Source organism: Maniola jurtina, chromosome 24 (assembly GCF_905333055.1).
Source record: "Maniola jurtina chromosome 24, ilManJurt1.1, whole genome shotgun sequence".
NCBI classification, from domain to species: domain Eukaryota; kingdom Metazoa; phylum Arthropoda; class Insecta; order Lepidoptera; family Nymphalidae; genus Maniola; species Maniola jurtina.
The window spans coordinates 2826172-2853863 of NC_060052.1; the positions used below are offsets into that span (position 1 = coordinate 2826172).

The following is a 27692-nucleotide window of genomic DNA, read 5'->3' on the forward strand; positions in this document are numbered from 1 at the left end:
TTATTTCTACAACTTTTGTTCAAACTTCAAAAAGTCACCGATTTAACTGTGATGGTTTGTTACCGATTTATCATTAAGTCATAGTCAATTTTACAGGATTTGGATTTTACAGTCTTAGTTACAACACTATTAAAAATTTTATTCATTTCATATAAAAAAACAAATTGTAAAATGTTCCGTTGTGCATTGACTGGTAAATAAATGCAAATTCCTATATTTTAGTAAACTTTTAGATAGTTAATAATTCAAATACAAAGTGTTCCTTTGAAAATTTATTACAGTCTGTTTTAATTTTGCGAATTTACTCTGTCTCAGTTTTAGGTTATGTTTATGTTTCCTTTTTCACCAATTTTCAGCTATCCGGACCATACGACCCATTGTGATCCAAAATCACGTTGCCAGGATTATTTATGACCAACCAAGAAGTTTCTCTGCACTGAATACAAGAATTAATTCAATTGTTTACACTGGTTGTACCAACTCTAACATATCTTTGGTGAATAACAAGCAAGTTTTAGATGTGTCTAACAACTTAATAGTCCCAACCAGATCAGTAACTAAGTTCAGTTTGAAAAAAGGAAAAAGAAAGACGGTCAAAGCAGCTGTTAAAAGATTCTTTAGGCTACATTGGGGCGCCTGGATCAGGACCAAAATTGGTAGACATAAGAAGTTATGGAGAAAATCTCAGGCACAGAAAAGACGTTTACGTCAACATGTATTCGTTAACTCCACACAGTCTGTGTTATTAGACAAAATGGTAACCAAGTATTGGAAGAGACCCAAGTACTATGTGGATGACCCTTACGAACCGTACCACACAAGGGAAGAGTTTCATTTGACAAGGAAGAAGCCTAGAGAGACGTACTAGACGTTATGCCCATCATATTGTTAATTTATGTTAGTCAATAAAGAATAATTTAGAATTTTATACTTTATCTTTACTTTTCATACATTCAATTTATCAAAATCATGTGAATTATATTCTACAAGTTTGCCTTTAACTGTGATCATACCTGGTGGTAAGTGATGATGCGTTCTAAGATGTAAGCGGGCGAATCTGGTATAGCAGTTCTTATTAAATCCATGCTAACCATTTTTACACATTGTACCAGAAAGCTTAATCACTTAGTGGCACAGATGTGCCGGTAGGGTGACAACTAGCCACGACCAAAACCTCCCCAGATTGGACTTAAGCTAAACAAGAAGTCATAAATAATTGAACTAACTGGGAATCAAACTTAGGACCTGAGTAATTACATATCAAGTGTGAACTGGCTACACTATGTCCTATCTTATTTTTTTTAAATTATGATAAAATAGCGAGCAAACAAGCAGGCAGGTCACCTGATGTTGAGTGATTACCACCGCCCATAAACATTTGTAGCACCATCCTAATACTCTGTGCCATAATTCAAGACAGTATCTAACTACAGTTTAAAATGCAGGTACCCTTACTAGCAAGGGTAGAGTACTCTGCAAGAAATACTGTACATCAACCTTTAGAAAGAGAAGTGGTTTTGTAGAGCATTGTCTCTGTCCTTGTGACTGACAAAACGTCACGTAGGTATGAGTGATAGAGACAACACTACTAAACTGAAATCCCTTTCTCAAGGTTGATGTACAATATTACCTGCGGGCTACTGTACTTACATGTCTATATACATACTATAGGCTATATTTAACATGTGCTATAAGACCTAGGTACCTACCTATCAAATTTCACGATTCTAGGTCTACGGGAAGTACCCTATAGGTTTTCTTGACAGACACGACGGGCGGACGGACAGACAGACAACAAAATGATCCTATAAGGGTTCCGTTTTCCTTTTGAGGTACGGAACCCTAAAAATCGACATAACGGATGTTACATCTAAAAAGGTGAGGGTCTCGTGTCGAGTAGGATATTAAATAAAATTGAGTTCATAAATATAAGTAGGTAGGTAGGTACTTAAACCAAGCGACAGAAAAACAATTTTATACTTTACCTATCGCTATCTATCAGCAGTTCGCGAATAGTAGTCGTGTTTTATTTTATTCTAAATCTATTCTATAAAGAGCAACCGCCGAGTTTCTTGCTGGTTCTTCTCGATTGGAACGGCATTCCGAACCAGTGGTAAATGGTAAATTATTATTTGACGATTCAAAGGCACTTGTAAAAGTTGATTTGAATAAAAATCTATTCTATTAAAACTATGCTCCTGAGAAAAGCATATCATACAATCGAAGATTATGTAAATGATAAAAGAGAGTGAATTTGACCTGCAGCTCGCTCCAGCAATGCGCGAGAGTCGAGACTAATTACTTTTATACATGGCATAATATTATAGGTATCAAGTCTTTGAAAAGAGCAACCGCCGAGTTTCTTGCTGGTTCTTCTCGGTAGGAAAGGCATTCCGGACCAGTGGTAGATTCATTTGACGATTCAAAAGTACTTGTAAAAGTCTAATTGAATAAAGATATTTTGAATTGAATTTGAATTTAGTGCTGTTTATCTTGCATCTAAGTAGAAACTAGAAAGGTTGGTAGTATTAGCGACAGATCGACATGGCAATCGGGGTGGGGGCAGCCCCTGCGATAACGCGGCGCGAGTGACATGCGGGCCCTCCCCCCGCCTCATATAGTGCGTTTCATCGAATAGTACCTATGGCGTTATGTTGGCTCCCCTGTCTGTCCAAGTCATTTGCATAAGAAGACGCAGATTTTGTTTATTTTCATTTGATTTTCCTGAATTAATGAAATGAAAATAAACAAAATCTGCGTCTTCTCATGCCAATATGGTGCCAATGACCACCCAACAGACAGGGGAGCCAACATAACGCCATAGGTACTATTTGATGAAACGCACTATACCCCGATTGCCATGTCGACCTATCGCGAACTATAGGTAGGTAGATACGTTAAATTAAGAAAGACCAAATATGAAATTAACAAATAGGTAGTCATTTATTTAAATACAAGATTTAAAATTAATAAAACAAATATGTTGGTAAAGTCTTAAAAACTATAGTACTTATAGTTAAATATAGTATTCAAAAATCAAAAACACTTGTCATTAGTGAAATAAATAGAATAAGTATTATTAAAAATAATTCTCTTTAGTTTTTTTTTATTATTGCACAATAAACTTCATAAGCGAATTGGACGTAAGGCTCGAATTTTTGAATAAATAATTATAAGTAAATCTCGTTAGTAAGAAAATCTAGAATATGTAGTTGGGTAGTTTCATCGAACAAGCGCATGAATGTAGGAAAGCACTAAGGTCGAGATCTTTAGAGAGTAGGTATTTTGGCTTTGCTGAGATCTAAAACTTAAGAGGGCTCTCTCCGTCACTCGTTTCATACAAACGTATTTACAATTTCATTTGAATATTAAGCAACCAAAGTCCATGAAATTTTGCAGACATATTCTAGAAACTAATATCTATGCCTGTGGTTTTCCAGATTTCTGTTAAAATATTCGGTTTCAAAGTTACGCGGTCTTAAAAATTCACATACAAATCTTTGAGCCCCTGTAATTTTAAAACTAGGTACATATTTTTAGAAAAATCTAAAACTCCACAGACACAGATATTAGTTTCTAGAATATGTCTGCACAATTTCATGGACTTTGGTTGCTTAATATTCAAATGAAATTGGAACTACGATTGTATGAAGCGAGTGGAAGCAAGTGACGGAGAGAGCCCTGTTAATTAGATACTTTAAGTAGGTAGGTACCTTACTTACGTCTCTACAAAGTAAGTCTCGTTTTAAGAGAGATCTCTCCGTCACTCGCTCCATACAAACGTAGTTCCAATTTCATTTGAATATTAAGCAACCAAATTCCATGAAATTTTGCAGACATATTCTAGAAACTAATATCTATGCCTGTGGTTTTCCAGATTTCGGTTAAAATATTCGGTTTCAAAGTTACGTGGTCATATAAATTCACATAAAAAACATTGAGCCCCTGTAATTTTAAAACTACATATTTTTAGAAAAATCTAAAACACCACAGGCACAGATATTAGTTTCTAGAATATGTCTGCAAAATTTCATGGACTTTAGTTGCTTAATATTCAAATGAAATTGGAACTACAATTGTATGGAGTAAGTGACGGAGAAAGCGCTGTAAAAACGAGACACATTTGTGTCAATGATAGCAAAGTCAAGGTATGCAAGAAACCTCAGCCTGAGGTTGAGATTTATACAGACTTAAGACACTGTTAAAAAGAGACAGCGTTATACTGCTCGCATAAATCTGTCTCGTTTTAACTGAAACTTAAGTCTAAGCCAAGTCAAAGTGCGCTCTTTAGATAACAACCTAGAGACATTTCTCCTTTCAATACTCGTGCACTGGTCGTTTGCTCTGAGTTTTCTGCGTTTTGTAACATACCTATTTCTTGTTTTACAACAGACTAGTCAAAAAAAGATAGACTGAAGTTACGCCTTACCCAATGCCTAACTTTGCCTAGTCAACAGGAGCGAAATCAGTAAGAGGCAATGTTACATCACTGGAAAAGTATGTATTTAACTATGTGGAATTAAAACTGCCCAGGACGTGTAAACTTTGTAAGCCTTTGCTAGGCAGAGTTTCCTTACTCTCCAACTTTGCCCATTACTGATATATGCTAGCCACTATTTTTGGTAAAGATGTTTTGCTCCTTCAATAAAACGTCTCCTGATAGTCACCTATTACTTGTAAAAACTTTTTGAGTAAGTAGTTGTTGTAGTTTTGTTTAAACAGGTACAGAACTTTCAGTTAATTAGGACAGTATGGTCAAAAAATCAAAAACTATATTGGTCTAATTGATTTAATGTTTGGTGGAAGGTTTATCTTTATGTTATAATTGGCATATACCTTTTATATTTAGCTAACATCCTGTATCTTTAGCCATTTTGAACTTTGATCCGCAGCACTGACACAATATTATAGTTTTGAAACCAGCTGCTGGCAAAGTTAGGCAAATGGCACGGGCATTATTGTGAATAGTCATAACTCATACAGTATTTTTTAATCTTTCGTTTGTATAATCACATGAGCCTTGTAATAATTAACAGCTTAAGTTAAATAAATCGACTAGCATCATAATACTTTCTGCTTAATAATAAAATAGTATTAATACAAATCAATAATTGACCAACTGAATTGAAATATTCTGTAACATTATCATACGTTTTTAGATTTAAACTCGATATAATTTTAAGTGGGCCTTGTTACTAGTAACTATGTAGTATCAAGATTTGACAGCCACAGTGAGACAATCGCAATCACCTCTGATTGGCTGATATTCTTACTATTGGTTTGAATACACATCGCAGAAAAAATGCCCTTAATTCGCCAATCATAAGAATTGCGATTATCGCAACGTGATAATCATACTTTCGTGTTAGCCCCCTATTGGGTATTTTTTAAATTATAAATACAAAACGTTGGTAAGGTTTATTCTAGGGTTGAAACAACGAAAATACAACAATGCAGCTAACGGCTGATACAAATGGCTTAGGTAGTTTACAAGTTTTTGTGACAACCGACTTCCTTATCTTTTACCATTTAAGGAAAAATAAACTGAATATATCGTACATTATCTTTAGTAACATAATTCTCTATTACAAAGTTGAAAATGTAAACACACATAGGTAACTCATAAAATTCGTAACAACCCCGGTTTATTTATTATTCAACAGCTGGTACCTTAACAATTTCAAGTGGTAAGTAGATTTTTATCGCAACATGATAATATATCGCGTAACTAACAGTTAGGTACTATGTTTCAAATAAGAAAAACATCAGCAAGACACTTTGTAACTCGCGTATGAAATCTGTACCAGCAAACATAAAAAATTTCAAACCATCATGTCGGATGTCGGAGCTCATCTTATTTGAAACTATTTGAAACGCATTTAATATGGCTGTCTTAAATTGTAATTCATAGGTAATACTAATTGTATCATAAATAAATAAATAATAATAGATAACTATACTAACTGTTAATGTCAAATATTTAAATTGATTTGAAGTAAATAGTTATTGCGAATAAATTCATAACTGATTCAAATCTGTATGAATCAGTTTTAAACACTCAATTGTATAAAATAAAATTCATTTAAGTAGGTAAATAATTATCAAAATAAATAATTAATTTATTCATCACGTTTTTGAAAAGTATTTCATGCTTTAGTAGTACCCTACCCTATTCAAATGGTAATAGGCAGTCTGGCATCTGCTAACTCCACTCACAAAAGTAAGTACCTACACTGATAATTTTGATAAAATTAATGAATAAAGTAAGTAGGATCTGCAAAACTCTGCCTATTGGCATACAAATACCGTAAGTTTGTTTACCAACACAAAAAATATTTCAAAAAAGGTCATAAAATAATTAAATAATAATATTCCTTGTTATAAGAAAAAAAATATAGACTTAATAGTACAATTTTTTTCTTGTTAAGATGACAACAGTTTAGGTAACTAGGTACACAGCAATTTTAGTGAAAAATAGGCCTTCACGGCCCCACATCAATGCAATTTGCGGGCGGGCAACTACCGGTTTTGTATCTAACATTGCCCATTTGCGCAAAATAGACAGGTAACACTTTTTATTGAAATATATGTCATTGACATCACTAGTCACATATATACAGAGTAGTTTAAAATAGATATCTCGTGAAGTAACACTAGATCACAGTCTATATTTAAATACGTAAACATTTATCTAAGAGTAGTTTTACAGGAAAACATTTTCACGTCAAAACGACGTATAGATAAAATAGCTGTAGTTTATTTGCATTGTGAAAATAGTTAAGTTATCCTTAGAAATAACATCCTCGACCCCTTAGTACAAGTTCGTTCATCTCGACAACGTTGTTAGATTTTGATTATCGGAACACTAAAATGTCACGAGTAAAATGGACTTAAAGCCTTTGGTTTTAAAATCCTATTTCCAGAATTACTATTATTTTTATTTCACAGAGTTTCCACTTGGTGCGCTGGTGACTGAATGAACTCGAGCCTTAAAATAATGCAGTTTACATCCATTTTACTTAGTATAGTATAGTATTTAGATATTTAAATCTATCTCAAACGCTCATGTGATATTATTTTGATGCTACGATCCGATGTATGTACCCCTTAAAATCACTATTTTCTTAATGCAAATAAATTACAATCTAGATAGGTAGTTAACTTTTCTAAAGTTTCGTCTGATCAAGAAAAGCTGCTTAGTTTATCAAAATTGTATCTATTAAAATTCTATGTCTATTAAAATATATTTATAGTTACATGAGTTAAGAAGAAATATTTATTGCTTAATAAGCTCCGTTTCGTTGAACAAAGTTTCAAATAAAGTTTAGCTTTGATAAAGTGAATATAAAATTACCCACTTAATTTTCAATTCATAAATAATGTTAAGGTTGCGAAAGCACATTATTCACCATACAGTGTGCACGTGGCATACGTTCCTTGTTAATTTTATTGCTTGCTATGTACTTAAAAATTGAAAAAAAAAAAAAAACGAATTGTGCTAAAAATTTACTTGCGAAAAAAAATTTAATAAAATTACCTACGTGGGTAAGTAAGTACTAGATAGTTTATTTCAATAATTATATTTTTTCTCAATCAGACGATAAAAAATCTACTTTATTACTACTAAGTAGGTCCGTTCTAATAGTAGATAATCTAATAACCTCGAAGAAACAACACTATTTAAGAAAGTCACTCATTCAGCGCGTTTTCCTTCTGTAGGCATAGCACTTAAGTTGGACAGCTACAATTTGACAATCGCAATCACCTTTGATTGGCTCACTCTCTCACTGTTGGCTAGAATCCACAGTTAAAGCGAAAATGCTATAGAATCATCCAATTACAACGATTGCGATGGTCGCTATGTGATAACAACTTCCGTGTTAGCCCCTCGGTTCGTTTAGTCGATTGATTTGGACGGTTTCACTCTGTCCTGTTTATCTGTACTGCTCTGGCTACTCCTGAAACAAGCAAAACAAATAATTATGCTATCATTACTGCTCCCTAATTTCATTCACAACATGGTAATCAAACATCAGCAACGCAAAGGTATCTTTGCCCAGATGCATCCCAGATGATTCAGACCCTGCACATAGAATTCCGTCATATTTATTATTAGGTACTATATTTTTTTTTTAAACTTACCAGTTGAAACTTAACCGTCACAACATATGGCATAACCTGAAAACAAAAATAAATATTATAAGAACACCAGAACACTAGATTGAATAATTTGTTTTGACAATATAATATAGTATAATGTGTAAAAATGAGTTCTTACGCGCCATATTAACTTTATGTGTCAAAATGTCATTTCAAAAGTACGATTTTAGTCCTTATTTTAAATGGGAGCCGTACTTTTGATATGATAGCTGACCAATAGAGTTCGAGAGTTAGCGAGTAGAGAAATAGCACGTGAGAAGTCATTTTGTAAGGATTTTAGAGTGCCATCTCCAAGCATAAAACATTGAGCTTGAGCTAATATTTGTGTACTAGCATAAAATTTGAAATATAAATTTTGGCTGACCGCACAATGACAAACGCTGTTACAGATTTGCTGTCCCAGTATCTTGTGCAACTTCGAAGACCGAGCGCAAGCAAAATTTGTGGGTTGGAGCCAATAAATACAACATGGCAGATCTTCGTCTTAGTGTGATGCTACGGACGCGACAAGTGTTTGACGCACCGTCCTTTATGTTTCTGCTTGTGCGGCAGCGGCGTCGGCTCCTGCGGCGTCGTCGGCTGGCTGCGCTCGCGCGGCGTCGGCTTCACCGTCAGCGGATCTTTCTCTTCGCGCGAGCTTGGCGCCGCGTAGAGGGATCTGAAGGAAACTTTAGGTTCACTCCGATTATATGACTGCCAGAGTCCTTACTGTTCGTGGGTGAAATTGGTGACTCGATAGACTAGGAGAAACTGTGCAAATAGTACATACAATTTGTGTACGCACTCGCCATATTTGCTTTGTGTCAACTGTCATGTCAAAGGTACGATTTTAGTCCTTAGTCTAAGGTTAAAATGGATAGACCGGACTTTGGCTTTGCTTAGACTTAAGTTTCAGTTAAAGCGAGACAGATTTATGGCAGTGGTATAACGCTGTCTCATTTTAACAGTGTCTTAAGTCTTCTACGGAACACTAAAAACGATCATTTCTAAAAAAAAAAAAACCCGACATGTTCTATAGGCCTGACCTTGCCAATGGCAACTTTGCCCGGCAAAGTTGTCGACGGCTTCAATCAACTGAGCCGCAGCGCTGGGTTACTGTCTTAAATTTTACTCAAATAGAATAACTTAGGTAAAAGTATAGTCTCGATAGCTCAACGGTTGAGGAGCGCACTGAATTCCGAAAGGCCGGCGGTTCAAACCCCACCCGTTGCATTGTCGTATCCACTCCTTGCACAAGCTTTACGCTTAATGGGAGGGGAAAGGGGGGTATTAGTCATGATTAGCATTGCTAATATTGGGTTTAAATAGAACATTTACCTAGTAAGTTTACTTCTAGCAGGGCGTGAAGTAACGCTCCCACTTTTCCCTCGTCTGAGCGAATGGAAGTACGGTTTGATTGGTTTCACCACCGCCACGCTGGTAGTGTCGGACACTGGCCGCGCGCAGTTCAGCGTTGTCACCGTGAACTCTACATCCTTGATGGGCTCGTTTGATGCTGCAATGATATACAGAGTTTGTCATTGAAACTGAAAGTTTTGATGGCTATTTTCTTCATAAATCTAAAGAACATACAAAAAGTTTTTTTATTATAGAAATACTAGAGGATGTCCGCGACTTCGCCCGCGTGGATTTAGGTTTTTAAAGATCCCGTGGGAACTGTTTGATTTACCGGGATAAAAAGTTGTCTATGTCAATAACAGGGGCATAAGCTACCTCGGTACCAAATTTCATACAAATTGCTTAAGCAGATGGGTTTTTGGGAATCCCGTAAGAATTCTTCGATTTTCCGGGACAAAAAGCCTAGCCTATGTCCGTCCCCGGGATATAAGCTAACCGTGTACCAAATTTCGTCAGAATCGGTTAAACTGTTGGGCCGTGACAAAGGTAGCAGACAGACAGACAGACAGACAGCCTGAATCGCGCTAACCATGTGATAATTTTGGAAGACTAATACAACTTTCAAAATACAATTTTGGACCAGGGGTCCTTAAGCAAATAACAACCGCTCGGACGAGCTTCCTATTGTCAAACCCCACATCACACCTTACTAAAACAGTAGGGTACAAAGTTACAAACCTGTGAACTCTTCTATGGGTTTGTCGATGGTGTCATGGTCGATCCACGTGAGCCCCATCTCCACCTTCTCCGCGAGGTCCTGCCAGCGCTGCCTGTTCTCCATCGTGCCAGTGTACAGCGGCTGGATCCAGGGAAACGTGTCTGACAGTACTTTGTACAGCGGCAGGCAGATCATGTCTATGAAGCCTACTTGCATCTGAGGTAGCTCGTCTTTCTTCTCCCTGAAAATTTTGAAAGGCATCAAAATGTATGCACCCTACGAGTTATTTCCAAGTTATACCCCATTTCTAAGTTAGGCTGCACTATCACTTACCACCAAGTGAGATCGCAGTCGAGGGCTAACTTGTATTGTATTTTCTTTATATAAAAAATTACCTGTCCATCATAGCAATGGGTTGCTGGTTAAGCTGCAACTTCTCCAAGTCCCCCTGGTCGAAGAACTCGTCAGCAACTAGTTTGGCGACCTTATGCTGCACCTCCCAGGGTTTTGCTATCGCTGATACGTCGCACGCTGTCATCATCATACCGCAAAGCACTGAAAATACCAAATACTTAGTGTTAAATGACGATGTCTCTGGCAATTGTGAGTGTAGTCATATAAACGGCAAGACTGGGTTAGATTCCCGCCAGGAGCAATTTGGGCATTTATTATTTCTAGATTGCATACGGTCTGGTTCTGTGGAAGGTTTTGAGCCGATGTGTTCTCCCTACCAAAGACTTACCACAAGCCACAAGGCGATTTAGTGTTCTTAGGCTGAGAATTGAGATCTATAGACGTTAAAACGAGACAGCGTTATACCGCTGGTAATATATCTACCTCTTTTTTCAACTGAAACAAGTCTAAGCAAAATCAAAGTGCGTTCTATAGATTTCAACCTCAGACAATCAGAATTCCTTACGACCGTTCGACCAACTGCTGAGACATGTTTTTTTCTGTGTTGTCATTGAAAATGAAAATGGTTAGAAAAATCCCTAAAGTTACTTTTGTTAGTTTTAAAAACTGTCAACTTACATTCTTTCTTCTCCCGACTCTGCCAATCGAACTCGCCGTTTTCAACTAACTCTAGGAACTTTGATTTCTTCTTGAAGTACATAGCGAGGTCCGTGGATAGTATTGCCGTCTCCACTACACGCATTACGTTCTTATAATCACATGGTGATAAGGCCTAAAAAATAATTTTACCGGATATTAATTACATAGGTACCATACGCTTTACGAAGTAGACGTAAGGAAAAGCAAAGCCGAAGTCCACAATTTACCTACAGTAAGTAAAACCAGCAGGATTTTTTTTTCGTTTAGCGTTGTCTCTGACGATGAGACCGACGAAACGCCCTTCCAGCATTAGTTTTCCCCTCTAAGTCAACCTCAAGTCAGGAGTGACTATAGGCATCTTCTAGGCAAGGGCACTCCATCTTAGGGTGCATCATCACTTGCCAGCAGGTCTGATTACAGCCAAGCGCTAGTCACGACACATCGCGACAGGTTGAGATGCCAATCGGGATATGAGGCGGAGGGATGCCCGCACATCAAGTTCACCTTCAGCGGGTTAGCTTGGGGGCTGTGCGAGTGTGTGGGGCGTCCTCACTCCGGTTGCCATCTCAACTTGTCGCGCACTATAGGTATGAGTGACAGAGACGACGCTCTACCAAGCAGAAACTTCCTAAAGTCTCAATAGCTCAACGGTTATAGGAGTGGACTGAAATCCGAAAGGTCGCCGGTTCAAACCCCACCCGTTGCACTATTGTCGTACCCACTCCTAGCACAAGCTTAACGCTTACTTGGAGGGGAAAGGGGAATGTTAGTCATGATTAAAAATGGCTAATATTCTTTAAAAAAAAAAAAGTTCGATGTGCAAAATTGACTTCTCTCCAGGTTCTCAAAAAATTCAAAAATTGCAAAAAAATCCCACGAAGCGATGCCGCGGGTAGTTACAAAATTTTGTCTTGTCACTTCAAGCATAAAATACTAACTTGCAACTAGGACTTCGTCTGTGGTGGCGTTTGCTGGCGCGCGTCTTGTGCCTTTTTGGAGTGCTTTTTTGTTAAAAGTGTCCGGTTTTTGTATTCTGCTGGTGTTTATTGGTGGTGGAACTGACTGGGAAGCACTCTAAAGGGGCGCCGCGCCTATGTCGGTGGGCGCCGGCACAGACGAAGTCCATACTTATACATATGTATAAGTATGGACTTCGTTTCCCTAACTTGTAAATAACTATAAACTTTATATTGGCTAATCAGTGTAAAGCCAGACGAGAGAGAAACAAAAACTTGCAAGTAAATAATATCTAACCTGAAAAATATTATTGCTTTCGCTGTTCAAAATCATAACACACTGATCAAAATGGTGATGCTCCATTGTCGATGTTGAATACAAAATCGCCAGAGGACTCTCCGTCTTCGTTTGAAACGCGTTGTTAGTCCCTCTATGGTCCAGATCGTGGCATAGACAAGCGACCAGTAGACCCAGGATCTCTAGATCGGACATGAACCGTTCCATTTTGCCCGTCTTCAGCATCGCGAACATGGTTTGAGCAACGTTAAGGGCGTGTCTCCAGTTGTGGTATTTGACTGGACGGTAGTTCTTCTTTACGCTTAGTATCCATCGGCAGAGGACCTGCGAAAATACACCTGATAGTAGCTTAGTTAGTATGACAGTTTACATCTTACCAACGTTGATAGGATTAGACTTAGAGCGTTGGAGTATTTTATGGTCAAAGTAAAATTGTTTTAAAGCATAATGTCTTCCATACATCCACAGCCAGCGCTCCAGCGGGGTTTCGTTTTTGTACTGATTCATATATCATCATCATTATCAAACGATGGATGTCCACCGCTGGACAGGGATCCAGCCTAAATCCAGCTGTTCAGCTGCGACTCACATCCGCGCTTGCCCGCTTCGGGTTAGCGTAAGGGGCTGTGCGGGGTGTTCCCTCCCGATTGCCATTTCAATCTGTCGCGTTATACAGGGTGTTTGGTAATTAGTATATAAACTAGTTAGTATATAAAGACGACACGTACCCATGCTACTTTGATTTGATAAATACAATGCTGAAGTATAATGACGTAATAAAATTATAAAAATTTCCATACAAAATTTAAAAAAAAAAATATGTCAAAGTTTTCATGACCCTAACGTGCCCTAACTCATGCCTAACTCACTGAAATCGGTGGCCATCTTTAGATAGGCCAAGGCCAACGATCTCAGTGAGTTAGGGCACGTTAGGGCCATGAAAACTTCGACATAAAAAAAATTAAAATTTTGTATGGAAATTTTTATAATATTATTTCGTAATTTTACTTCAGCATTGTATTTATTAGATCAAAGTAGTATGGGTACGTGTCGTCATTATAAACTAATTACCAAACACTCTGTATACTTATAACAACTTTGTAAACTATGTCGTACTCACATCGTAAGGTATATGAAATTTTTCGACTAGGTTGCATTGTAAAAACATACGTAGCGTCGCCCTGCAGGTATCTTCATCAGATAGATCGAAATCTAAAACCAATAATAATCTATCATTTCTGGAATGCTCAATGCATGCTACCCTGAGACCAAGAATAAGGTGCACCTTACATGCCTGTCGCATGCACCTTATTCTTGGTCTCAAGTCTGCCCGCGATTTCAAATTTAATTTGGTTTTTCACTATTTGTAAACTAATACGACAAAGTTGGCTGATGGCACTTTAACTGTGCCAATGGCAGTATCATCCTCACAGGTTTATATAAAAATCTTTACTTGAAAGGGTCCAGTTTAAGAATTTAGTCATAGTATCGACTAATTTGTGAGTAACTCATGTCAAACTCATTATTTTGAACACTTTCAAGTTAACATTTTTATGTAATCCTGTGAAGATGATACTGCCATTGGTGGAATTAGAAAGCCATAAGCCTACTTTGTCGTATTAATTTACAAACTGCGAAAAACCAAATTAAATTTGAATTTCGGCAGTCCCGTCTCATGCACCATAAGGTTGACTGACAGTCATACTGTATCTTGTTATATTTTGAACGTAGTTATTAAACTGTGATAGCCTATTGATATCTACCTCCTAATCGGAGGTCAGGGTTTCGATCCCGGGCAAGCACCTCTATGTGCGTTTTAAGTAATTAAATATCACTTGCAAAGATCATGTGGAAACCTGCACACCTGAGGATTCTCAATAACGTTCTCAAAAGTGTGTAAGTCTGCTAATCCACACTTGATGGATCTATCCACACCAGCGTGATGAACTATGGTTAAAACCCTTCAGGAGACCTGTGCTCTGTAGTGCGCCGGTGATGGGTTGATCATGAGGTAGTTCTTACCATGAAATTGGAAGCTATAAAGATTGTAGATCTCTGCCGAGGGAATGATGTCTTGGCACAGCTTGCTAGTATCTTCGGTAGACGCCGTCGCATGGTAGGAGAGGCATTCCAGCGCTACCTGATAACAAAATTTTAAATGAGGTTATAATTCTCGGCTTATTCATGTCCTTTTGAATATATTACGCAATGTGTCAGATAGATCATTGGGAATCGATTAATACTGAAAGAAAAGATACCCAAAAGAAAAGTTGTTGTTTTTGTTTTCAAAGTAAGATAACTATACCAAGTGAAGTATCATAATATGAAAGATTTTTAATTATTTTTATTCATGACAGTTTTTGATTTATCGTGCAAAATGTTGGAAAAATACCCAAGTACGGAACCCTCGGTGCGCGAGTCTCACTCGCAATTGGCCGGTTTTTTTGTAATGTAACCACAAATTTACGGTTTTCAGATGTTTTCTTTTACTTGTGCCATAAGACAGTGTTACCTTCATTTCATAATTCTAGGTCAATGGAAAGTACCCTACTCTTGACCGGTCCTGACAGACACGACAGACAGGCAACGATGTGATCATATAAGGTAGGTATATATAAATATTCCTTTTTTCACTGGAGCACAGTACCCTAAAAAGTAAGAGACTGCCTTAGTGCGCTGATTTATGTACTTAGTTTAAATCAAAACCAAGTTACCTTCTGCTTCGCCATCAGCTTGCAAGCGTTTTCATACATCTGTGTGTTATGGATTCCGAGCCCGCAGAAAATGGCGAACGCCTCAAATATTGAGATGTCTCCGTCAGTAAACTGCGATCCATTTTCCTGAAATCATGAGTAAAGGCTGATTCACACCAATTGCGTACACGTGACTCGTGCGTAGTGACGTGCGTAAACCCCTAACACACCAGTTTACACATACGTCCACGCTTTACGCAAACAGTGTGCCATGTTTCATACAGTTCCATACATTACAAAGCAATGCGCTACGTCTACGCTTACGCAGCTTGTATAAACGAGCTATAATTATTATGATAGCATGTAAGGCCGTTGGCTCTACGCTTGATGTCTCTCCGATCGTGTCAGATTGCCGTCTCATCGGAAGTCCTTCAAAAATAAGATTTCTGCACAGGTACATCGGCGTAACTTATAAAAATGGTAGTACTTACTGTACGTACTTTATTAATCAACTGTGCCACGCCAATAACATCCTTATTCGCATTGACAATAGGCATACACAGCATGGTCCTGACATTGATTGCGTCGTCTGCTGTAATATCCGCTACCACCATGCCGTTTTCCTGCCGCCATTCGTCCACATCCGATATGTTTAGTGCTTTGTTTGATTGGGCCACCTAGAATAAAATAAACTTAATCTTAATTAACCACACTAATTGTGTTAAGATGTAAATTTGGACCTATGTGCGTGTGCGTGTGTGTGTGTGTGTGTATGTTTGTTACTCTTTCATGCAAAAACTTAGTTGAAATTTGGAATTGCGATAGATTATTATACCCTGGATTAACACATAGGCTACTTTTATCCGGGAAAATCAAAGAATTCTCATAAGATTTTCAAAGAACCTATTAACATGAACAAAATCGTGGGCATCAGCTAGTTTTTCTTATTTTTTTGAAGCAAGGTGTCGCGCACAACATAGTTTGTGCCCGCACGTCATCTCTTCCAATGCGCTAACGCATTTGTAAGAGTTCGGTCAATTTTAGCGCTTGATAGAAACCTTTGGCTTTTGCCATAACTTCGAAAATTTTGGTCCAAGCCGAAGGTTTGGCCGAAGGTAGTTTTGGCCGAGGGTGACTGAAGCCGAAGGTTTGGTCGGACACTAAAGAATACCTACCGCAAGCGCAATACACGCCAGTGTGGACTTGATGTCGTGTCGCGGTGTTAGCGTCGTCCTCGTATGCTTAGCGCCAAGCTCGAAGAGCGTGTGAAACCGCGTGGGTGCGGGTGGCGGTAACGCGGGTATCTCGCTGCGACGCCCGCCCGGCCTTTGCACTATTCGTTCTAGATGACTCTGTAAAAAATAATAACAAATGATTGGCAGTCAGTAGGAACTACCGACAAATAAGGGAATACTTAAAACTGACTAATGGCCGATTCACCGGCCGAAATAAATAATAGGAGTTCATTGAGGTGTTTCGCTAACATCACTGAGTAAAAGCCACTGAGCTCATTTGGCATTTAATTTTTAATCCATTGAAGGTTTGCTACAAAACATTGTTTTTATATCGCGCAGTGAAGTAGCAACGTAAAACCAACCAATGTCAAATGAGTTTTATGCCTTTCATTTAGTGATGCTCACTGAGTCAGCGTATCATCCTGCAAAACATTGAAAATAAACTTACCGATTCACAATGATCCGTATCCAAAATAAAAACCGCACATCGCTCACACTTCAACAGTTCCCTCGCTTCAGTCATAATCTTAGTCACCAAACATTCCAAGTTACTCTGCTCCTCAAATATACTCCTCGCTAATGCCAAGAGGATCTGGTTTCTCTTGTACTCTAGAACTGAGGATTCGAAGAGCTGAGCGTTCTGGATGCCAATGCCACAGAATGTGAGGTACCGTCGGAATACTTCCACGTCACGCGGGGAAAATTCTTTGGAACCTGAAAGTAAATATAAACTCTACTAAAGCTTTAAAAATGTTGTGGAAGTGGTACTCTAGAAACTTGGCTTGAGGGATGGTCCCTCCCCAATTGCCATTTCAAGCTGTCGCGTACTAGGTACACCTAATGTCAGATTCTTTATTCAACCATATACCTAAATATCTTCTAGATGCCAGAACAGATCTAAATGTATGAGCTATCGTTAGAATTCTTACATCATACAGAGTGACACTGGGTATAAAATTATGGCGTTTGTATGGCACATGGCACCATTTTCAAATGAGTTTTTTTTTAGTTTTGGGTTGGGCAGTCGATTTTTTTAATTTTTTTTTTCAATAGTAGATGAATAACTTACCATCTGTTTTGTTTATAATCTGTGCAACTCCAACGACATCCCCCTCGTAGTTGCAAATCGGCATACATAGTATTAGCTCTGTTTTGTAGCCTGTTCGCGCGTCTATTTCACTGTTAAACCTGGAAAAGACATCACAATTTTATCTCCGACGCAACTTTGAGCTACGACGCAGTATCACATGACATAATCCACAAACAAGTGCAAATTAAAAATTTATAACACCCCCGACAAGTGAAGGTTACAGTAACTAGAAAAGAGCTGATAACTTTCAAACGGCTGAATCGATTTTCTTGGATTATAGCTAACAACACTCTCGATCAAGCCACCTTTCATAAAAAAGAAACTAAATTAAAATCGGTTTATTAGTTTAGAAGCTACGATGCCACAAACAGATACACACGTCAAACTTATAACACCCGTCTTTTTGGGTCGGGGGTTAAAAACCCCATCAAGTGCGAGTCAGCCTCGCACAAGAGGGCAAGCACATCGCATCAAAAATAACATTTTTTTTTGTGATGGAACCACAAATTCACGGTTTTCGGACTTTTCATTTACTTGTGCTATAAGACATTGTTACCTGCCTTTCATGATTCTAGGTCAAAGGGAAGTTCCATATAGGTAGATTAGGTTTTGACTTCTTTTTTTCTAAAGATACGGACTAAAAGAAGCTCCCCCTCTGCGAGATCAGTATTTGCCACTTAAGAGCCGATTCACACCAAGCACGTACAAGTGACCACGCAACGCGTGAATCCATAGACAAACTGTCAAAACTGACTAATGGCCGATTCACACCAATTGCGTATGCAGCACGTACACGTGACAAGAGCGTAGTGACGCGCGTGAACCCATAGACATAACTAACGCATTACGTCTACGCGAACGTTCACGTCACGGAAGCGGTATGCCATGTCTCATACAGTTCCATACATTACAACGTCATGGTACGCGCTACGTCTACGCTTACGCGACGCATACGCGGCCTGTGTGGCCAACGCAGTCTTACCTAGGATCAGCATACGCATTCCTAATGTTAATAGGATGCTTCGTCTGAGCCGCTAGCCCAGCAACTCCTACACCGAAGTTGATTCTGATCTCTTGCGTCTGTGCTATCCGCAGTGCAGTGAAGAGATCTGTGAAGAAGAACAGAGGTTATGGTTATCACATTTACAAAAAAAAACCAGGATTGTCCTTGGCCATAGATATAAAGGTCCTTGGGTACACAGAACCTCAGTTTTTTTTAAAAATAACGAAGGTCTGGCCTTCCGGAGCTCTTTCTCTTAAACCATTGATATAGAATTTTAACTATGTCATATCGTCGTATCGTTGTTAGAAAGCCAAGAAAGTGAATTGAAGAACTTCATTACTTCGGGGTTTTATTTAACTTTTCAGTTACTGCGTTTTAAGCAATCAAATACTTATCACTTGCTATAACGATGAAGGAAAACATGGTTAGGAAACCTACATGTCTGAAGGTTCTAGATAAAATGTTCTCAAAGGTGTGTGCAGTCTGTCAATCCGCACTTGGGCAGTGTGGTGAAATATGGCATAAACTCTTTTAACTCTAAAAGGAGATTAGGAGATTGTGGTCATTAGAGTGCCGGCAAGGGTTTGAATGATAACATGACGATAGCGATGAAATGTTCCATTTTTGAAAACTTTCACAAAAGACCAAAAAGCCTGCTCAACGTTTTTAAACCTCCAGCAATTAAATATCTATTTTGCATTCGAGGGAAAGCAGAAGAGAATGCTAAAGCAGGAGCACTTGTAACATAAACGCATCTTTTAGAGATTTTATCCAGCTGCTCATTTCACTATGCACTTAACCTAGTTTGCGAGGGATTTTTAAATAAAATTCTATATTTTCCAGCTTAAAAAGTTTTTTTTTTTTTCTTTAAATCTGGCTTTACTCTGATTAGCCAATGTCAAGTGTGTAGATATTTTCAAGTTATTGAATTTATACAAGTATGGACTCCGTCTGCGCCGGCGCCCGCCGACACACGCGCGGCGCCTCCCTAGAGCGCTTCCCAGTCAGTTCCACCACCAAAAAACACCAACTAACACAAAAACCAGCCACTCTTAACAAAAAAAAAACACTCCAAACAAGCACAGCACGCGCGCCAGCAAACGCCATCACAGACGAAGTCCGCTTAAAAAGTTTATGTCACTAACTAGTTAATACTCACAGCTTAGTCTCTTTACTCTACTATAGTCTAAAACTCTGATTTTCTGGGATAAAAATACCTATCCTTTGTTCGACCCGAAGATTAAAGCTAGGATCTCTTTGGAAAATGTAATTTTTTGAGTACATTCCTTACCTACTATATTAAAAAAATCCGAAAGAGTGTCTCATGTCGGTCTGTCTGTTGTCTGTTAGCTATGCGGCGCATCCGTTTAACCGATATTCACGAAAGGAACAGAAATATAGCTTGTACGCAGGAGTAGGTATAAGCTATTTCTGTAAAAGAGGTAAGCTCTTTTTGAAAATTTTAAATCCACGTGGACGAAGTCGCAGGCGTCATCTATTTGGTACAGAGATATTTTTCATCCCAGAGACAGGCATAGCCTACTTTTTATCCCAATCATCAAATCAAAGAGTTGTTATGCCTTAAAAACCTAAAACCACGCTGATAAAGTCACCATTTATCCGCACATTACTAAAATATTATTTCAGAAGTTCTCCCAAAACTGAAAACTTTGACATTTATTTATATTCCTTTGGAGGAAAACAAAAGAAATGCTAATAAACGCTCAAGTTTCAGCAGCGATTTCTCATTAGGGACCCGGATCAACAATACGAAAAGTTTACCTCTTGTTTGTTTGTAAATGTTGTTTCTGTTCGGATTATATTACAGATGGCTATAATCTACCTACGCCTTGATAGGGTAACCATCCGTCCTGGTTTACTCCATAGATAAAGTAGATTCCTCCGATCGCAATGGTTTATCTACTCCAATACTTGAAAAGAGCAACCGCCGAGTTTCTTGCTGGTTCTTCTCGGTAGGAAAGGCATTCCGAACCAGTGGTAGATTATTTTGACGATTCAAAAGCCCTTGTAAAAGTTTAATTGAATGAAAATATTTTAATTTTTTTTTTTAATTTTTAAATCTGAAAATTGGCTGGTCCGAGACGATCAAGCGTCTTACTGTTACTAAGCAGTTAAGCAAGTAGCTCGGTTTTGCTTGCTCAAGCAACTTAAGCCAGCAAACGTCACTTTTCTCATTTCTCGAACTCTGTCCGAACGTCGCATCAAACAATAATATCGCATCAATCACTGTCAAGCACGTAAATGCTTGACTCAAGCATCAAGCAAACACTGTAAACGATCAATAAATTTAACCTGCTTGGCTCAAGCAAAAATCTATGTGCTTAACCATCTCGAAAGCCTAATAAATATCATTCCATATTAGCTCATCCCATGTAAAGGATTATTTAAATGATAAGAAAGCTTGGGAATGACTTGCTAAACAGCTTTGATAGTTCTAATAAGTACTTATAAGTGATTTTATAAAGTGGTGATAATAACAAGTGTAAATTAAAAATTTATAACACCCCCGACAAGTGAAGGTTACAGTAACTAGAAAAGAGCTGATAACTTTCAAACTGCTGAACCGATTTTCTTGAATTATAGCTAAGAACACTCTCAATCAAGCCACCTTTCAAACAAAAAAACTAAATTAAAATCGGTTCATTAGTTTAGGAGCTACGATGCCACAGACAGATACACAGATACACACATCAAACTTATAACACCCCCTCTTTTTGGGTCGGGGGTTAAAAAAAGGATACCGGCTGAGTTTGTTGTGGGCTCTTCTCAGAATCGGGCGCGTTTGGAACCTTCGTAGCTTAAGTTTTAACTTAACGTAATTCATTATCACCACTACATCATTCTTTGACAATCAGCAAGTGTACAAAAAGTACTCAACTACGTATTTATTTACGTGGTTACATACATTTTCTAAATAGGTACCTGTTTATTTACAAAATGTGAGGATCTGTCTAATCCTGATTTTCAGTTTTTATTTATGGCAATCCTAATACCGAGGCGAAAAGTTTTTTAATGTAATCAAAGGTGGAGGAAAATTTTTTAATCATCATCGCTGAGACTTGAGAGATGGAAATATTTTCCTATTACATACCTACTTAGTTAAAAACTTATTCACTTATTCATTTTAGGAATTTTCAAAAGAAAATTACCGTACGGTACACAGAGATCGTAAAAAAATAAGGTGCCTTCAAGAAAAGCATTTTTTTTTTATAATAAAATAGCGCGTATACGAGCAGGTGGGTCACCTGGTGTTAAGTGATTTCTGCCACTCATGAACATACCGCCGATGCATTGCCGGTCTTTCAGGAATTTGTCGGTCCGCTCCTTGAATAACCACATATTGTTGTAATCAAGTGGGAACTCCGCCGATGGGTGTTGATCCCACAGTTTGCATTTGCTTGGAAAAAAGGATCTGGCACAACGGGCGGCATATTATGGTAGAACAATCGAATTTGGACTCATTTGCTTTATTGTCATGAGTCATCATCATGATCAACCCATCGCCGGTTCACTACAGAGAACGGGTCTCCTTTCAGAATGAGAAGGGTTATAGCTATAGTCTGCCACGCTGGCTAAGTGCGGATTGGCAGACTTCACAGACCTTTGAGAACATTATGGAGAACTCTCAGGCATGCTGGTTTCTTCACTATGTTTTCCTTCATCGTTAAAGCAGTTTTAAACGCACATGACTCCAAAAAGTTAGAGGTGCGTACGGCGTACCCGGGATCGAAACCCCGACCTTCTGAATATCTACTAGGCTATCACGGATTAAGTTTTTAACCCCCAACCCAAAAAGAGGGGTATTATAAGTTTGACGTGTGTATCTGTGTATCTGTCTGTGGCATCGTAGTTCCTAAACTAATGAACCGATTTTAATTTACTTTTTTTGTTTGAAAGGTGGCTTGATCGATAGTGTGCTTAACCAATCAGCCGTTTGAAAGTTATCAGCTCTTTTCTAGTTACTGTAACTTTCACTTGTCGGGGGTGTTATAAATTTTTAATTTACACTTGTTTTAAATTTAAACTTATTATATTAAAGGTGATCATCTTGAATAGGATAAATGTAGAACAAAAGACACTGTCATAACTCATGAATAATACATAATGACAATCATTATGCAATAACTTTTAATGTTTCATTGAAACGACCTCATAATGTGTGAATAGTGGCCTATTACAGCCTGTATAGACGCTCATCAAAACAATATAATATACCTTGTACCTACCCAAAAATGTATAAGTCGCAGACCACACAAGAAATAGACAGACAAACTTTTAAAAGCTTTTTATTGGGTTGGTTTGTTTGTGTATTATCATTTCATCCAAATTGGGTAGGTACTACTTATCAGATTTTTCAGCTGTTTCCAATAGCACAGAATATCCAATAGTCTGATTACAATAGGTGATAATAGCATAAAATATTCAATAGTTCGATGACAACAATAGGTGATTATGGTACCTTCTTTTTCTGCAAGGAGCATTATGAAAGGGACAGCGATAGGTATATGTAGAGCTGTCGTGGTGTGGTGGTATATACAACAGAATTAGCCTTACTCCTGATCGCTTTCTACGTGGCATAGGATAGTGATATGAAGAAGATAGAAAATACTAGAATACTCACTAACCTGTGTCCCTGGTGACGTCAAATAGTTTCGCCTGCAGGTACCTGTGGGGCGGGGTGCCTTTTGCCAGGAACAGGCTTCCTCTATCAGCCGCTGTGAGGAGGCAGACGTTCACCAGGATCTGAAAAAGAAGCAAGATGGTCTATGAATCAAAAAAAAACCATTATACCAGGGAGGTTGTCGCTTCGAAGCTCAATTTATTTGATGTTACCCTACACGTACTACTTAAAGGTTGGTTGGATTAGGTCAGAGTGTCCCGAGCAGAAGGCGCAGTAGACGCACCCATGGGGCATAGCCCCAGGAGCGGAGGGTGTGGCTGTGTTGGGTGGTTGGTGATGAGTGTTTCATCATTCATCCAATCACTGGCTGTCCCATCAGTTTCTCGCCTGTCCAGTTTGGTGACGGGCGAGAGAGATGCTGAGGATGGGTAACGATGAAAGGGAATTGCCCTTCCCGCAAACCCTAGCCCTCGGGAGGACCTGTGGATGATAGACACGGGGCGATCCGTCGTATCCATGACGGATTTTCCTCGCGAAAAACGACGAAGACGAAGTTTTTTATGAATTTAAGCACCTAAACGAAATCATTGCACTCTCCTTTTTCTACAACCGCACCGCACGCCACTGTAAGCAATTTGACCCTAACCACCTGGGTGCCTGGTGCACTTCGGCCACCTATTGTACCAGATCCTTTTTTCCACGCACATGTAAATTGGAACCAACTCCCTTCGGCGATGTTCCCACTACATTATAACATGGGGTTATTCAAGGGGCAGATCAACAAATTCCTGAAACGCCGACAACGCATTGGCGGTTCCTCTGTTTATGGGCGGCAGTAATCACTTAACAACAAGTGACCCGCCTGCTCGTTTGCTCGCTATTTTTTTGTTTTAAAAAACTCAGTAGGTACTTACCTGAAAGCTATCACGAAACTTGAACGTTAACGTAAAATCCTTAGTATTCTAGCAAACGGAATTGCCTCCGCAAAATAAGCATACAAAAGTAGAAACGACAAAATTCATTTAGAAAATGGATAGTGAAGTAGCTACCCGGTGAATAAAGCTAATCTAAGGAGCGAACGAAACAATTTCATTTGTCGGAGAGAGCGCCTACATTACGTATAGACTATAGGTACATTTTTAGGGTTCCGTACCTCAAAAGGAACCATTATAGGATAGTCTGTCAAGAAAGCTATAGGGTACCCGTTGACCTAGCATCATGAAACGCAGGTCTTATAGCACACGTAAGGGGAAAAATCTGAAAACTGAAATTGTGCTTAGGTACATCACAAAGCAGCACTAAACCCGACTAACCCCGAACTGCCGATAAATAGCGATAGATAGGTAAGTATAGTATAAAATAGTTTTTCTGTCGGCGGGGTATTTTAACATTATAGGTACTTATAGTATTTATATTTATGAACTCAGAATTTTTTCCTCTTTCATTTGATATCCCACTAAATTTGATTTAATAGCAAAAAAAAACTTTGAATGTAACATCCGTCAAGTCGATTTTTTGCGACAAAATGTAGCTCATGTCACCCGTACCACAATAACGAATTATCTGACACCTCATTCATCAAAATCGGTTCAGTAGTTTAGGCGCTACGGTGGAACACACATAAATACAAACCTACATAATATACACATACATACATACATACATACATACATACAATACGTACAAAAAAATTACATACATACATATCCAATCCATACATAACATACAAATCATTACCCTTCCTTTTGGCTTTGCCGTAGTGAGGTAAAAAAAATGTAATTTTATACGACGGTACGGAACCCTCCGTATGCAAGTCCGATTTGAACTTGACCGGTTTTTTTTTAAATTCATTGTAAATTCCATGCAATTCAGATTTCATCAGAAGATCGCCTTTATCGATGGCTCCAATTGCCATCGAAAACTATATTCCTAAAACCGACAAATCAAAGTGCAATATTTTCAGCCCCTTCCAACATCCTTGTTGCACTACCTAAGAGGGGTCTCTCCGTCACTCGCTCCATACAAACGTAGTTCGTCTCTCATTGGAATAATAACCAATCATACTAAATGGAATTTTGTAGAAACGTTCCGGGAACTAATATCATGTCTGTGGTTTTCCAGATTTCCGTTAAAATATTCGGTATCAAAGTTACGCAGTCTTAAAACTTGACATACAAATCTTTGAGCTCTTTTTTAGAAAAATCTAAATACCACTGGCACAGATATTATAGTTTCTAGAATATGTCTGAAAAATTTCATGGACTTTGGTTGCTTAATATTCAAATGAAATTGGAACTACGATTGTATGGAGTAAGTGACGGAGAGAGCCCTGTTAAACCAGCCTCTTGCGAGGTTAATTAATGAGTACCTAATTCGTCTTAAACACAGGCTACTCTATAAATAGTCGGTAAGAAAAAGCCCTTGTTTCAACCTTGGATCCGAAACTTTGGGCGTACACAAAATTAATTTGCATAATATTGATTAAACAACAAGAAAGCGGCTCGGTTTTCGCCAAAATACTCGTAATTTGCCAAGCTTTCAACCCTTGCCGCCATAAGACTTGAAAGGCTGATTTGTAAGTTCATTATTATTTAAATTATTTACACACTAGGCTACTTTTTATCGCGGAAAATCAAAGAGTTTATTTTTTTAGTTTACGGGATTTAAAAATCCGGCCAAGTGCGAACAGTAACTAGAAAAGAGGTGATAACTTTCAAACGGCTAAACCGATTTTCTTGGATTATAGCTAAGAACACTCTCGATCAAGCCACCTTTCAAACAAAAAAAAACTAAATTCAAATCAGTTCATGAGTTTAGAAGCTACGATGCCACAGACAGATACACAGATACACACGTCAAACTCACAACACTCCTATTTTTTTGGTCGGGGGTTAATTGGTAGATTTCGAATTTACAAGTTTCCTTGTAAGATTATAATATACTAGCTGATGCCCGTGACTTCGTTCGCGTGGATGTAGGTTTTTTAAAATTCCCGTGGGAACTCTTTGATTTTCCGGGATAAAAAGTAGCCTATGTGCTAATCCAGGGTATAATCTATCTCCATTCCAAATTTCAGCCCAATCCGTCCAGTAGTTTTTGCGTGAAGGAGTAACAAACATACACACACACACACACACATACAAACTTTCTCTTTTATAATATTATAGTGTGATTTGTAGAAAACTGGAAACACCCACGTTTCCACCCACTTTACGAATAATAAATTGGGCATGATGTAGATAAAATATGTAACCAAGTAAGTTTTCCTTACCAACTTCTGAAAGTTTCAGACTTTATTTTGTTAGTAGACTTGAATTATAAAGAAGCCTTGGGTCTTGAACTACCTACACGAAGGTCCTTACACTGCAAGACCTTACTAGACCTCCGACGACCTCCAGTGGGAGGTATTGAGTTCGATTCCCGGTAGGGGCTTTTTATGAATTTATAATTTCTCTGGTCTGGTCTGGTGTAATCACACACACAAGCAGACAGATATTAGTGTCTAAACCGTAATCTATAGAGTTTGATTGATATTCAAATCAGAGCCAAAACGGTTTTTTCGCACTACGAATAAAATGTTCATGGGCGGCGGTAATCACTTAACATCAGGTGACCCATCTGATCATTTGCTCGATATTCTTATTAAAAAAACCCCCTCTTAAAGTGGTTGAAGGTGTGGCACCGGATTCATGTAAACGGAGCCTTATCGCATGCGAAATGCGTGGGTGTGCACTTGTGCAGGCTAACGGCGCGGCGTTAAATTGCGATGACTACGCTGAAAAAAGTCGTTATGTAGCAATGTGTAAACGTGCTTGTAACACGGATTACTGTGGCGTTTCAATTTGTCCAAACTTATCACAAAACGGAGGCTTCACAGGCCTGGAAAGCGTCCAATGTTACCCTACGTTAATTGACGTTAGGTAGGCTATGATACTACTAGGTATATTTTTGATTTCACGCATGTGTAGGTATTTTACCATAAGTAGGTAGTATAGTACTTCGTGTTTATATGATTTCACGTCACCCCCGGCCTAATATTTGACAGATGTCGATTCAGGATCAAAACCGAGAGTTTTTAACCCCCGACCCAAAAAGAGGGGTGTTATAAGTTTGACGTGTGTATCTGTGTATCTGTCTGTGGCATCGTAGCTCCTAAACTAATGCACCGAATTTAATTTAGTTTTTTTTTTGTTTGAAAGGTGGCTTGATCGAGAGTTTTCTTAGCTATAATCCAAGAAAATCGGTTCAGCCGTTTGAAAATTATCAGCTCTTTTCTAGTTACTGTAACCTTCACTTGTCGGGGGTGTTATAAATTTTTAATTTACACTTGTCTTACTCTTGTTCACTCTGACTAGACTATCACAGCTACTTATCGGACGTTTCATTATCGCATGCGACATGCGCGGACACTGCTACGGCGCGGCGTTAAAATGCGATGACTGCGCTGAAAAAAGTCGTTATGTAGCAATGTGTAAAGGGGCTTGTAACACGGATTCCCGTAGCGTA

The 27692-nt window shown here is 38.4% G+C and overlaps 2 protein-coding genes across 5 annotated transcripts in view; one reads left to right on the top strand and one right to left on the bottom strand.

Moving 5' to 3' along the window:
* Positions 1 to 16: 16 nt before the first annotated feature.
* LOC123877626 (39S ribosomal protein L35, mitochondrial) lies at positions 17 to 928 on the top strand. The gene is made up of 2 exons (XM_045924451.1): positions 17 to 193; positions 357 to 928. Exons 1-2 carry the CDS (start codon positions 172 to 174, stop codon positions 866 to 868), a joined length of 534 nt encoding a protein of 177 aa, XP_045780407.1. The 5' UTR covers positions 17 to 171; the 3' UTR covers positions 869 to 928.
* A 5492-nt stretch (positions 929 to 6420) lies between these two features.
* Positions 6421 to 27692, bottom strand: part of LOC123877601 (cGMP-specific 3',5'-cyclic phosphodiesterase-like) — a 68665-nt gene continuing 47393 nt past the window's right edge. The window contains exons 4-20 of one of the 4 annotated variants that reach the window (XM_045924411.1): positions 23191 to 23308; positions 18524 to 18650; positions 17521 to 17639; positions 16900 to 17165; positions 16392 to 16568; positions 15717 to 15893; positions 15238 to 15363; positions 14546 to 14663; positions 13644 to 13735; positions 12524 to 12847; positions 11249 to 11402; positions 10612 to 10771; positions 10237 to 10457; positions 9478 to 9655; positions 8684 to 8828; positions 8143 to 8178; positions 6421 to 7958 (exon numbers count right to left, since the gene is read on the bottom strand). In XM_045924411.1, coding sequence (XP_045780367.1) covers positions 8690 to 8828; positions 9478 to 9655; positions 10237 to 10457; positions 10612 to 10771; positions 11249 to 11402; positions 12524 to 12847; positions 13644 to 13735; positions 14546 to 14663; positions 15238 to 15363; positions 15717 to 15893; positions 16392 to 16568; positions 16900 to 17165; positions 17521 to 17639; positions 18524 to 18650; positions 23191 to 23308 — 2496 coding nt within the window. In that variant the 3' untranslated portion in view covers positions 6421 to 7958; positions 8143 to 8178; positions 8684 to 8689. Of the gene's footprint in view, positions 7959 to 8142; positions 8179 to 8683; positions 8829 to 9477; positions 9656 to 10236; positions 10458 to 10611; positions 10772 to 11248; positions 11403 to 12523; positions 12848 to 13643; positions 13736 to 14545; positions 14664 to 15237; positions 15364 to 15707; positions 15894 to 16391; positions 16569 to 16899; positions 17166 to 17520; positions 17640 to 18523; positions 18651 to 23190; positions 23309 to 27692 lie in introns of all 4 variants that reach the window. The other 3 variants (XM_045924408.1, XM_045924410.1, XM_045924409.1) reach the window with 3 other exon arrangements.